The 13981-nt window shown below is 43.9% G+C and overlaps 1 protein-coding gene across 1 annotated transcript in view; it reads right to left on the reverse strand.

The window, feature by feature from the left end:
* Nucleotides 1-7165: 7165 nt before the first annotated feature.
* The window catches only part of LOC311225104 (DNA (cytosine-5)-methyltransferase 3A-like), a gene marked incomplete at its 5' end in the record, with an annotated part of 142360 nt that continues 135544 nt past the window's right edge, over nt 7166-13981 (reverse strand). The window contains 7 exons of the mRNA XM_084310310.1: nt 7166-7909; nt 8596-8714; nt 9202-9271; nt 9422-9522; nt 10458-10606; nt 11605-11695; nt 13796-13941. Of these exons, the coding sequence (XP_084166436.1) occupies nt 7765-7909; nt 8596-8714; nt 9202-9271; nt 9422-9522; nt 10458-10606; nt 11605-11695; nt 13796-13941 (821 nt within the window). The 3' untranslated portion in view covers nt 7166-7764. The remainder of the gene's footprint in view (nt 7910-8595; nt 8715-9201; nt 9272-9421; nt 9523-10457; nt 10607-11604; nt 11696-13795; nt 13942-13981) is intronic.

Below are 13981 nucleotides of genomic sequence, written 5' to 3' on the forward strand. Positions count from 1 at the left end.
CTGTAACACAGAGGCTGTAACACAGAGGCTGTAACACAGAGACTGTAACACAGAGACTGTAACACAGAGGCTGTAACACAGAGGAGGCTGTAACACAGAGGAGGCTGTAACACAGAGGCTGTAACACAGAGGCTGTAACACAGAGGCTGTAACACAGAGGCTGTAACACAGAGGCTGCAACACAGAGGCTGTAACACAGAGGCTGTAACACAGAGGCTGTAACACAGAGACTGTAACACAGAGGCTGTAACACAGAGGAGGCTGTAACACAGAGGCTGTAACACAGAGGCTGTAACACAGAGGAGGCTGTAACACAGAGGAGGCTGTAACACAGAGGCTGTAACACAGAGGCTGTAACACAGAGGCTGTAACACAGAGGCTGCAACACAGAGGCTGTAACACAGAGGAGGCTGTAACACAGAGGAGGCTGTAACACAGAGGCTGTAACACAGAGGCTGTAACACAGAGGAGGCTGTAACACAGAGGAGGCTGTAACACAGAGGCTGTAACACAGAGGCTGTAACACAGAGGCTGTAACACAGAGGAGGCTGTAACACAGAGGAGGCTGTAACACAGAGGCTGTAACACAGAGGCTGTAACACAGAGGCTGTAACACAGAGACTGTAACACAGAGGCTGTAACACAGAGACTGTAACACAGAGGCTGTAACACAGAGGAGGCTGTAACACAGAGGCTGTAACACAGAGACTGTAACACAGAGGCTGTAACACAGAGGCTGTAACACAGAGGCTGTAACACAGAGACTGTAACACAGAGGCTGTAACACAGAGGCTGTAACACAGAGACTGCACCACAGAGACTGTAACACAGAGGCTGTAACACAGAGGCTGTAACACAGAGGCTGTAACACAGAGGCTGCACCACAGAGGCTGTAACACAGAGGCTGTAACACAGAGGCTGTAACACAGAGGCTGTAACACAGAGGCTGCACCACAGAGGCTGTAACACAGAGACTGTAACACAGAGGCTGCAACACAGAGGCTGTAACACAGAGGCTGCAACACAGAGACTGTAACACAGAGGCTGTAACACAGAGGCTGTAACACAGAGGCTGTAACACAGAGGCTGTAACACAGAGACTGTAACACAGAGGCTGTAACACAGAGGCTGTAACACAGAGACTGCACCACAGAGACTGTAACACAGAGGCTGCACCACAGAGGCCGGCTCACTGCCTCAGAGCGGGGGGGAGGTGTAGGCAGCCGTGTGCAGACACTGGGGAATAAGTGCCTTGCTCGAGGGCACGGTAAGGCGGTAACATGAAAGGGAATTGATTAATATTAATGCAGGGAGTGCCCCCCCCCCCCCCCCGACCGGCTCACAGACGACAGAACCTTCAGCGTAGAGCCACAGCCCAGCGTGCCTCCAGTGATCTGCACTTCAAAGCTGCTCAGCGGTTCAGTGTGAAGGTTAGGCGTGAAGCACTGGTTCAGTATCATGTGATCTGAGAGCCGGGCTGATGGATTCACACGCAGCTCACTGTAGAGAGAGTTCTCTCCGTTTAGATTGTCAAGTGGCCTTTTTTTTGCATTGGCTCTTTTGTTGTTGTTGTTGTTGTTGTTGTTGTTGTTGTTGTTGCGTCAATTATAGGAGAACATTATGCATATTAATAAAGGGTCACTTCACCAAAAAAATTATTAATAAAGGAGCAGATTTCTTTTGCACATAATCTCACACACATTCAAAAAATCGTAACAGTTTTGCGCACGTTCATTTATTTGGACAGTGTTAATTACAGCTCAATGAAATGATAAGGCAGCAGTCCCTATAAGACACAGTGTTTGCTATGTTTTGATCGACATCATGTCACTGAGATGTAATTAACACAAGGATTCAACGTCCCTGATGACATCACTGGTGGGCGTGGCCACGTTCAAACTCAACCGCTCTCAATAACGTGTCAAACGAAGTGAACGTGAGCCAAACCGTTTGGTTTTTTGGATGTGTGTGAGATTCCTTTGGTGAGAGTGTTTTGGTCGAGTGCCCCTTCATCCAGCGGGTCAGTCTAGAAAGATGCCAACGTTAAAAAAAGGGTTACTTATAACCCTTTCACTACCACACTACCAAATGGTTAACCAGTTCACAGTGACAATACAGAAGGTTAACCCTTTCACTACCACACTACCAAATGGTTAACCAGTTCACGGTGACAATACAGAAGGTTAACCCTTTCACTACCACACTACCAAATGGTTAACCAGTTCACGGTGACAATACAGAAGGTTAACCCTTTCACTACCACACTACCAAATGGTTAACCCTTTCACTGCCACATGACAAAGGGTTAACCCGTTTACTACCACACTACAGAAGGTCGTGGTGGTGAAGGGGTTAACCTTCTGTAGTGTGGTAGTGAAAGGGTTAAGAGATATCACCTGAGATGAGTCGTGCTCTTTCTTGTACGGTACAGAGGAGCTCGCAGACAAAACAACGAGAGGTGTCATTATTTTTGCACAAAAACAATACATTTATTCAAGTGTTCTCCGGCACAAGTAGGTCCATCAGGCGCCTGGATCCTCTCTCTCCCTGGGCACTGAGGTCAGGTCGTGACCCCTGGACACAGAGGGGTGCCTGTTCTCGCCCCCGCCCCCCACCCCCCGCCCCCACATAACAGTGAACTTTGAACTCAACGTTAAGATTTTTCATTTCCTCCATTTGATGGCTTGACCCTTTCACGACCACACTACCAAAAGGTTAACCCTTTCACTGCGACAATACAGAAGGTTAACCCTTTCACTGCCCCGCGACAAAGGGTTAACCCTTTCACTACCACACTACAGAAGGTGAACCCTTTCACTACCACACTACAGACGGTTAATCGTCTGTGGTGTGGTAGTGAAGGGGTTAACCTTCCGTAGTGTGGTCGTGAAAGGTTTAAGTTGATTCGAGATCGGAGGAGGGCTTCAAATATTCACGATTCCATAAGGGGGGAAAAAGCACCGATACCAAAGATTAGAAACATGGCGATGTGTTTGTTCATCACGACCCAAATCACTGGTGACCCCCCAGGTTGAGAACCACTGCACTGGAACATAACTGGGAGGGTAAAGGTGAAGCGATGACTGCTACATCTGCTGTACGAATTGGTCTTAAAGGTGCTGTAAGTAATTTTTGTTGGTTAAAATAAGTGTTGAATAGCTCTACATTCTGACAACCATCACTGATATAGAGTGTCTGGTCAGTAACATGGGTCTCCCAGTCCCTCCACTCTGCAGTAAACAGTCATCACTGATATAGAGTGTCTGGTCAGTAACATGGGTCTCTCAGTCCCTCCACTCTGCAGTAAACAGCCATCACTGATATAGAGTGTCTGGTCAGTAACATGGGTCTCTCAGTCCCTCCACTCTGCAGTAAACAGTCATCACTGATATAGAGTGTCTGGTCAGTAACATGGGTCTCTCAGTCCCTCCACTCTGCAGTAAACAGTCATCACTGATATAGAGTGTCTGGTCAGTAACATGGGTCTCCCAGTCCCTCCTGCTCTGCAGTAAACAGTCATCACTGATATAGTGGAGGGACTGGGAGACCCATGTTACTGACCAGACACTCTATATCAGTGATGGCTGTTTACTGCAGAGTGGAGGGACTGAGAGACCCATGTTACTGACCAGACACTCTATATCAGTGATGGCTGTTTACTGCAGAGTGGAGGGACTGAGAGACCCATGTTACTGACCAGACACTCTATATCAGTGATGACTGTTTACTGCAGAGTGGAGGGACTGGGAGACCCATGTTACTGACCAGACACTCTATATCAGTGATGGCTGTTTACTGCAGAGTGGAGGGACTGGGAGACCCATGTTACTGACCAGACACTCTATATCAGTGATGACTGTTTACTGCAGAGTGGAGGGACTGGGAGACCCATGTTACTGACCAGACACTCTATATCAGTGATGGCTGTTTACTGCAGAGTGGAGGGACTGGGAGACCCATGTTACTGACCAGACACTCTATATCAGTGATGGCTGTTTACTGCAGAGTGGAGGGACTGGGAGACCCATGTTACTGACCAGACACTCTATATCAGTGATGACTGTTTACTGCAGAGTGGAGGGACTGGGAGACCCATGTTACTGACCAGACACTCTATATCAGTGATGGCTGTTTACTGCAGAGTGGAGGGACTGGGAGACCCATGTTACTGACCAGACACTCTATATCAGTGATGGCTGTTTACTGCAGAGTGGAGGGACTGAGAGACCCATGTTACTGACCAGACACTATATCAGTGATGGCTGTTTACTGCAGAGTGGAGGGACTGGGAGACCCATGTTACTGACCAGACACTCTGTATCAGTGATGGGTGTTTACTGCAGAGTGGAGGGACTGGGAGACCCATGTTACTGACCAGACACTCTATATCAGTGATGGCTGTTTACTGCAGAGTGGAGGGACTGGGAGGCCCATGTTACTGACCAGACACTATATCAGTGATGACTGTTTACTGCAGAGTGGAGGGACTGGGAGACCCATGTTACTGACCAGACACTATATCAGTGATGGCTGTTTACTGCAGAGTGGAGGGACTGGGAGGCCCATGTTACTGACCAGACACTCTATATCAGTGATGACTGTTTACTGCAGAGTGGAGGGACTGGGAGACCCATGTTACTGACCAGACACTGTATATCAGTGATGGCTGTTTACTGCAGAGTGGAGGGACTGGGAGACCCATGTTACTGACCAGACACTCTATATCAGTGATGACTGTTTACTGCAGAGTGGAGGGACTGGGAGACCCATGTTACTGACCAGACACTCTGTATCAGTGATGGCTGTCGGAATGTAGAGCTATTATTTTAACATGTAGACCTCATTAAAATACATTTTGTTAACAAAAAAAAAACACTTACAGCACCTTTAAGGAAAGTAAAGAGGCCATAAATAACTATGACAGAGGAAGGAAGTCACACATGGGAGTGTCCTGCCTCGAACAGTGAAATGTATAATGTCATCGCCAGTCAAATTAAATTAAAAAAAAGTTAACAATAGTCTAAAAATGTAAAGAAATAAAAAATTTAAAAAACATTTGAAAACAGACATGGAGGAGAATTACGGCATGGAATGTAGGATTACGAAGCGATGCGTATTAAGCATACATTATGCTACAGTAAAAGTTATTACCGAATTCTTTTTTCCCTCTCTCTTCTCGTTACGAGTACAGATAATAATAACTTTATTTTTTTTTAAGCACCGACTACAGCGACCTCTAGTCTAAAACAAATATAGGAAAAGTTTTCATTATTTGTTATCGTTGTTGTTGTTTTTTGTTTTTTTTCCAAGTACAAAGTTAAAATGCCTTTGTTAATATATTTATATATGAGTGAAATAAAATAGTGCTTTCTTTTATCCATTACTACAAGGAACTTAAGAACAGTCATTGTCAAGACAAGTTTATTTCTCTTCCAATCAAATATATTTTTCTTGATTAGGTAAAATGTTTAGCACCATCAGAAACAAACACAATCCCGCCTTTAGAATTCTTACAAAAGAAACCAAAAGAAAAAGCTAAAACAACAGAACACCAGGTAGGGCTGTGCAGTGAAGTTTAGATGAGTCCTTTTAAAGCGCTGCTTAGGCCGCTATTAAGTTCACTTGACATTTCACCTGGATTCACTTTTCACACAAAAAATACAAATTAAAAATTAAAAAATCAATTTATAAGTAAAAAAAAAAAAAACATTAGACTTGGAGTCTGCCTACGACTAACGCTCAAAGCATGTTTTGAATCAAATTTGTCGCTCACTTGATTTTAAATGTTTTAATCTAAGATTTTTTTTCTAATTTGATGATATATATTAGAAAGAATTATATTTGTACATCTCATACGGAATAAAAACAAAAATGAAAACAAATCAGAAGAAAAAAAACAGCAACGGGACGACTCTATGTACAAAATGTACAAACATTATGGGATGGGATACTTATTAGGAAGGGGGCAATAATATCTGGTCAAAACACCACAAAGCACAAGGATTCATATCAACCCAGTGCGTTTGGACAGAAATTATGGCAATAAGGTCACTTAAGAAATTAATTACATTGTGAAATAAAATTTCAGAAAAATGAACTCATTTTAATAATTCTTAAATAGGATATAGCTTAAGCAATAAATTGCTAGAGTATTGACAATCCCGTCAACCACTCTGTCAGTTTTTAGTTCTGACAAACTATTTGCCTAAATCCTCCATATTTAGCTTAAAGATTTACAATCAAGAGAATTTAGATTTTGAAACGTAATCCAAATTTGGATTAACACTTCATTTTCTTTCTTGATGACAGTCGGGGTATTTGGGGATTTACATCAGGGGAACAGCAGAGGGCGCTGTCTGCCACAACGGGACACAGCACAGTACAAAACACATGACACCTTAACTCTGTCTTAAAATCTTACACTCTTAATAGAAATAGAGACATTCTTTAGATCTGGGTAGCAACACACCGTGTCACTGCTTTAAAAACAGCGGACAATGATGCGAGGGAACAAAAGGAGGAGGAGGGGGGGGGGAGGAGATTTCAATGTGTCGACTGTACAATGAGTCAAACACACTTTTCACATATCAAAATCCATTGTCACTTCCTATTGGCACAGCCCTACTGTATACAAAAAAAAGTATTATACAACGGTAGATCAGTTCACATCATAAAACAAAACAATTCACGAGAACAAAGATTTTCTTTTTAAAATATCAAGAAGGGAAAAAAAGGAAGTATACATATAAAAGTGCTTTATATTGTTGGTAAAACAGCACAAACTTGCTATAAAAAGGCAGAGAAACACTGCTTTCCCTCGAAGCGCGTTACTCCAGAAGTCACACGACAGCACACGACTTCTTCAGAAGTGGGAGAACATCCGGAAATGAAAACTACTTTTTTTTTTCTTTCTTTCTTTTTTTTCGTTTTCTTTTTTTCAAAGCAACGGTTTAACAGTTTGATTCGATTTGTGTTTTATTTTTGGGCCACATTTTGGGCCGCAACGTTTGTCAACCTCCTAGAGCACCATGGTATTGTAACCATATTACAGTAGTACCTTTATCATCTTTATCAGCCGCGTATAAACTGTAAACAAAGAGGTAAATGTGTGATCTGTTGTTTTGGAATTCTCTGAGAGTTCTCTCGCGACACTGACGGAAATTAACCCTCTCTCTCTCTCTCTCTCTCTCTCTCTCTCTCTCTCTCTCTCTCTCTCTCTCTCTCTCTCTCTCTCTCTCTCTCTCTCCATAACTCTCCAAAGGCTCAGTAGCTGAGGGCGGGGCTACACCCTGGCGGTCTGCGCCCCCCCCCCCCCGACGACATTGGCCAATCACGCTCACGCAGCCAAAATATTCATAAACGACGTAAACACCGTCTTAAAAATCGCGAGCTTTCATTTCAGATGTCTTCCACCAGATTCTCGTCTCTAAAAAAAAATGTATAAAAAAAATCACATCGATAGCATATCTCTGTCTCAGTGTTCCGAGACGAAAGCTCTGTCTCTCAAGTATAGCTCGCACAAATAAATCAGTTAAAAAAAATACTGAATAACACTGCTAAAAGGTAAAAATGACATATCAAAATTAAATAGAATAAGAATAAAACATTTCTCAAAGTACAAGAAACGATGTGAAATCCCTACGTCGATGTTTCACTTTTGCGAACTGACACGAGGGGTGTAACGCCGAGGCTCTGGTGTCTGGTCCCGCCGTCGGCTGCGTCTCCTCCTGAGCGCTTCTTCCGGTGCGAAGCCCCGCCGTGGCTTCAGGGCGCGCAGGCGAAGTAATCTTTGAGCGGAGCGAACAGGTGGCGGATCACCGGCACGCTCCAGGACCTTCCCAGGAGCCTCTGCCTCGCCAGGCGACTCATGTTGGACACGTCAGTGTAGTGGACGGGGAACCCAAAGATCCTGCCGCGGAGAGAGAGACAGACGGAGGGACGGGTTAGACAAAGAGACAGTAGAGGGAGACATCTTTCATTATTATTATTATATTATTATTTCATTATTGTTTTTATTTGTATTATTGTTTTTTATTTGTATTATAATTTAATTTTTATATTTATTCATATATTTCAAAGGTTAACCCTTTGTAGTGTGGTAGTGAAAGGTTAACCTTCTGTAGTGTGGTAGTGAAAGGTTAACCTTCTGTAGTGTGGTAGTGAAATGGTTAACCTTCTGTAGTGTGGTAGTGAAAGGTTAACCTTCTGTAATGTGGTAGTGAAAGGTTAACCTTCTGTAATGTGGTAGTGAAAGGGTTAACCTTCTGTAGTATGGTAGTGAAAGGTTAACCTTCTGTAGTGTGGTAGTGAAAGCGTTAACCCTCTGTAGTGTGGTAGTGAAAGCGTTAACCCTCTGTAGTGTGGTAGTGAAAGCGTTAACCCTCTGTAGTGTGGTAGTGAAAGCGTTAACCCTCTGTAGTGTGGTAGTGAAAGCGTTAACCCTCTGTAGTGTGGTAGTGAAAGCGTTAAGCAATTATTCTAAGAAGGTGATGATATTGAATCATCGCCACAGCCCTACTCTGGGACCGTCCAAAAAGATTGAATAGAAGAAGAATGAAATATGCTTGGTGTAAAAAACCAAAGGTTAAAGGTCACCTCTCCATCTCAGTGCACCAGAGGATGTCCTCCTTCTCGTTCATGTAGACGGGGAAGTGTTGGTCCTTGCCCTGCTTGATGGAGTTGGACCTCGTAGTGATGGTCCTCACCTTCTCGAACTGGAGGGGGAATGCAGCGGCGTCAATTAACTAATTTATGTTTATGTTTATTTTGGATTTGGATTTTGGATTATGGATTCACTTTATTGTCATCACACAGTACAACGAGATGGTGTACGTCCAACCAGGATGTGACAATCAACAGTCAGTTGCAATAAGACACATATAAATACAACTGTACAGTAAAGTGCAATGGTTAGCACAATGTGCAATGGTGAGAGAAAAATAATAATAATTTAAATAATAATTTAAATAAAATAAGCTACATAAGCTACACAGGAATACAGTGAGGTGCAGCGGCCTAAGTAGAGTTTTGATTCAGAAGTCTGACAGCTGAGGGGAAGAAACTATTTGCTTTGTTTATTTAGGATGGTGTATTGTACTGTATAACGACAATACATTTGAATCTAATCAAATTTTGAGATCAGTCACAAATAAAGAAATGGACTAAAAGTAAATGTAAATGTAGACAAACTCAGACGAACACCTTGGCCGTCCGTCCGTGCTCCAGGCAGTCCTGCAGCTCCAGTCTGTCCGTGTACATGGCGGACAGCGGCCTGCAGGGGGAGACAAACACACGAGACGGAACAAAGACGTGAATAACTCGGGACGCTAAGCCATAAACTGTGGTGAACGTGTTGTGTATTTTTGGCCGCATGCCAAAGTCGCCCAGGTTACAAAGTGTTGTGTTTGTTTGTTCCACACACCGTTCTGCCACCAACCTGTTCATCCCAGGCAGGTTACCCCAGAAGTAGCGCGCGCGGTGGGCAGCCGACACCTCCTTGGCGTCAATCATCACAGGGTTACACTGAGGAGGGAGGAGAGAAGTCAATATTCAGACAATATATTTTTGTTTTTATATACCTATTTACACACCTGCATATAAGATAAGATGAGGTAAGGTAAGGTATCAATCAATGAATTAAATGAAAATTAACTCAAAATTAATTACTTTTTTTTTTAAAATAACATTTTTTTTTATCTCATTCATTCCATAAGAACATAGAATACCCATTTACAGACTTTTTTTTTATATGGTCCATTTGCATGTTCTTGGTATCTGATTCTAGGGACATCTATGGATCTCAGGGAATGTATTCCCAGTGTCAGAAATACTGTGTCTGTTACTAGGCTTGAGTACATTGTAATGAACCAAATGAGAATATAAATTCAATTGTATTTTTTATCTTTGACTGTGAATAACACTATATGCTAAAATTGACCAGACCTGAAAAATCTAAGCAAATGAATAAATGGAAGATGATTAAACAGAAGGTTTTGTAGATACAGTACAGAATTCTGCCATCCGGACACATGCCAGTTGAAATATGATTATATAATATAGAATACCAGGCATAAAATGGTTATGTGATTAAAATGCGATTAATTAGATTAATTAATTACAAATCCTGTAATTAAATAGATAATCTTTTTTAATCGCCTGACAGCACTACTTATAACCAATTATGTGCTTGAAACAAAAGAAACAAAAAAAACAAAAAAAACTGCCAGCAAATTTGGCTCAGCAAGATTTCTTGAAATACCGGTAAGTAAGACATATCTAGGGTTCTCTCTCCTGATTGGACGAGGTGGGAATGGGATTCAATCGGTAGAACATATGAATCAAAGTCCAAGAATCCACCTGGTGTCAGATGAACAACAACACGGCCCACACGCAGTGGCACCTCCGTCTACAGACACACTGACTGGAGATCAGTGGTGTGGTGGTTAAGAGAAGCTGACCTCTAAGAAGCGAGATATGTCCCTCTTGTCGCTGACCCCCATGGCCACCACGTTCTCAAAGAGCCAGAAGAACGGCCGGTTGTCTCCCTCCTTGGGCCGAGCTTCGTGGAGCAGCCGGTAGAACTCAAAGAACAGGCGACCGGTGCCCTCTGCAGGAGAGAGGGAGACATGACAACAGTGTGGTCGATGCACAGTGTGAAGCACGTTTCATTTAATTTTAAACCTTTTATTATTTAAACTTGAAAGGCAACTGAGGTTTCCCTCATTTACAGTCGAGTGCACGTACAGAGTTAAGAAAAACATACAGAGTTAAGCAAAACATACAGAGTTAAGCAAAACATACAGAGTTAAGCAAAAAAAAGCATAGAAAATCACACAGCATATACAATCATAACAATAAACAATAAACCACTCCAATAGTGATGCACATACTCTTGGCTCTCTTCTGGTCACATGGGCCGTAAGAAAAGTGTATGTTTTAGACCCACCATAACTCACCTGTTTGCCCTCCTCCCCTCTGGGAGGCGCTATAGGAATCTCTGTACCAAGTCAAGCAGGGTCAGGAAAAGCTTTTCCCCCTAAGCTGTCATCTCTCTGAACTGCGTTATCTTTTTCCCTAGCCGCATTTCTGGCAAGACGCTCTCTGATTGGCCGACGCCTGTTTCTACACTGGTTAAGCTTAGGCACTCTTTCGAAGTTGGTTAAGGTTAGAGTTTGTCTTAGAGCAGGGCGATAGAACATGCCTACCTTATCAGTGTACATAATTATACAAACATCCAATTAGCATTACTCAGTAGCTTGATTATAATATATTCCACTAATCACATGTTTACATTTACACACTGTATATTGTGTGATTAAATATACATATAAATAGGAAATGTATATCCCGGATCTGTATTTTATTTTTAGGCTTATTCTTATTCGTGACTTTTGTGTTCGTCTACCTAACTCGCTTATTCACTGTAACCTCTGTCACTGTCCTACACCCCTCCCCCTGCTGTTTGTTTGTTTTGTTATTTTAACTCAACTGTTTTTATACTTCCTGTTGCTTTTTTATGATCTGTAAGGTGACCTTGGGTGTCCTGAAAGGCGCCTTATTATTATTATTATTATAATCTAATGACATAAGGAGGTTCAGACTCACCAAACAGGCCCTTCCTGGCGGGGTTCACGATGGAGAGGTCGTTGCAGGGGCTCCCCCCGATGATGAGGTCAAAGGGCCCCCACTCATGTATCTGTGTGGATGGAGAGAACCAATCAAAGACAGAAAGAGAGAGAGAGAGAGAGAGAGAAAGAGAGAAAGAGCGAGAGAGAGAGAGTAGGTGGTGTGTGTGTGTGTGTTAGGGTGCCCACCTGTCCCGCGTCCCGCTGCAACAAAACAATGTCCCGCAAAATTGTATTTTTTAAAGATTATTATTATTTTTTTTTTTAAATGTTGTTAATTTAATGCCTCGTTCCAATACCCTCTTATATTTAAAATAAAAAAATCGGGCGATGTCACAAACCAATGCATTGCGCAGCAGAGGCTGCCGAGCAGCTCACTCGAGCCTCGCGAGTCGCGCTGCCTGTCACCTGTCCGAGCGAGGCCGGGGCAGCTGTGTGTGTGACGTCAGTCACTCGAGTAGTCAGAAGAAAGGCCGCCAATATTACTGATACACGTTGTTTAGCTAGCTAAGAAAAACAAGGAAATGGAGGCAAAAAAAAGAGACGTTGCTCATATAACAGAGACTGGGACAAGAAGTATACGTGGCTGAGATCCGTTTCAGATGATCCCCAAAAGGTAGAATGCAGGATCTGCCACAGGAGCTTCACCATCACCCATGGAGGAGAGGGGGACGTCACGTATAGTTGTTCAGAGGAGCGCCTCTTCAGCAAGTCTGGCCCGACTATTATTGAGAACTGAATCAGAGGGTCGGTTTGTTATAATAACAGAATACACAGGGAGTATCGCCGGGACACTGTCCAGAGGGAAGGGGGCAATAGAATCCGGAGGCTAATATCCCCAAAACCGTGGGTGAGTGTCTCAAATGCCTTCATTGTCACCAGTTGGTATCCTGTTATTATTATTATTATTATTATTATCAGTGTTGGTGGCGCAGTGGCTATAGTGTGTCATCTTGTGCTGCACTGATGCTTGTTGTGAAGACACAGACCCTGACACTGTGACTGTGCACTATCCCGGAGGCGTGAACACTTAAGGCAACCAACTTGCACTTCTGCGTTTCTCTGATTGGCCGAGCGCTCGCATGCGCATGAGCCGCGATGCGCTCCTCAGAGGCAGGAATACTAAGCTCCCCCTTAAGCTCCAGGAGAGAGGAGAGAGGCTGAAAACACGCAGTTCTTGCCCGACTGATGGGAGCGGAATCCCGGATCCGATTTGTCTGATGAATACCCCCAAAACATGGAGGTCCAGAATGCATGGAAGTATTGATTGCACCGTAACGAATCATTAAAAAAAGATACCGTTAACTGGAATATGTTGTGCCTTTACACATATGTTGGATTATGTAATTGGTTTGTCATGACAAACAAATAAAATATCGCATCGCCGGTTGTCTCTGGCTTGCTCCAGCGGACACCAGAGCTCAGCCCGCGGCGAGAATGTGCTGCCACGAGCGGCATCGCTGAGCTCTGGCTCTGACTACATGCAGTCACTGAGTGGTGTTGTAGCCAGCGGGTAAATCGCGATTTTTTTATTTGTTTGTCATGACAAACCAATTACATAATCCAACATATGTGTAAAGGCACAACATATTCCAGTTAACGGTATATATTTTTTAATGATTTGTTACGGCGTAGTCGTTCTATATGAATTGAAAATGGGGGACCCTCATGTAAACAAGACAAACGTCTTTCTCTGGTCTGCATCCCCTTAACAATTGTGTGTATTGAGCCGTACTGTATTGTACCCATTCTGCAATCTGTTAATAAAGTTTTCATTCATTCATTCATTCAGTCAATACTTCCATGCGTATAAATTGAGGAAGCGAGCGAGTCCGCGCTGGATAGGGGGGCGGGTCACGTGGCGGTCGCGGCCAATCAGAGGAACCCGGAAACCGAATTCCGTTGCGGAAGCGATACACGCGGCCCAGTCGCCCGCATGGTGCGGAGGTGTGTCCTGTGTTTGGGTTGGAGTGTGTTTGAGTGTCCAGAGCGGAGGGAGCGGTTGGAGGTCGGGGGAGCGGCGTAGCCATCGTTAAAAGTTATACTGAACATCAGCCCCTCGTCCAACGACTGGGTTGGAACTAACCTGGTGCAGTCAGAGGCGTACAGTACTCACATGTCTGGGTCAGGGTTAGGGTTAGGTGGTGTGGTCAGAGGCGTACAGTACTCACATGTCTGCGCGTGACGTTCCGCACGTCGCCCACGTACATGATGCGGCCCTGGTGCCGCACGATGCCCACGGTGATGGAGTCCTCGCACACCTCCGAGGCGATGTAGCGCTCCACCTCGATGCCCAGCTCCTTCAGCACCAGCAGGCCTAGTGCGCACCGCCAGGGGTCAGAGGTCAAAATACATCG

This window comes from Notolepis coatsorum, assembly GCF_963971535.1.
Source record: "Notolepis coatsorum genome assembly, chromosome: 3".
Classification (NCBI taxonomy): Eukaryota; Metazoa; Chordata; class Actinopteri; order Aulopiformes; family Paralepididae; genus Notolepis; species Notolepis coatsorum.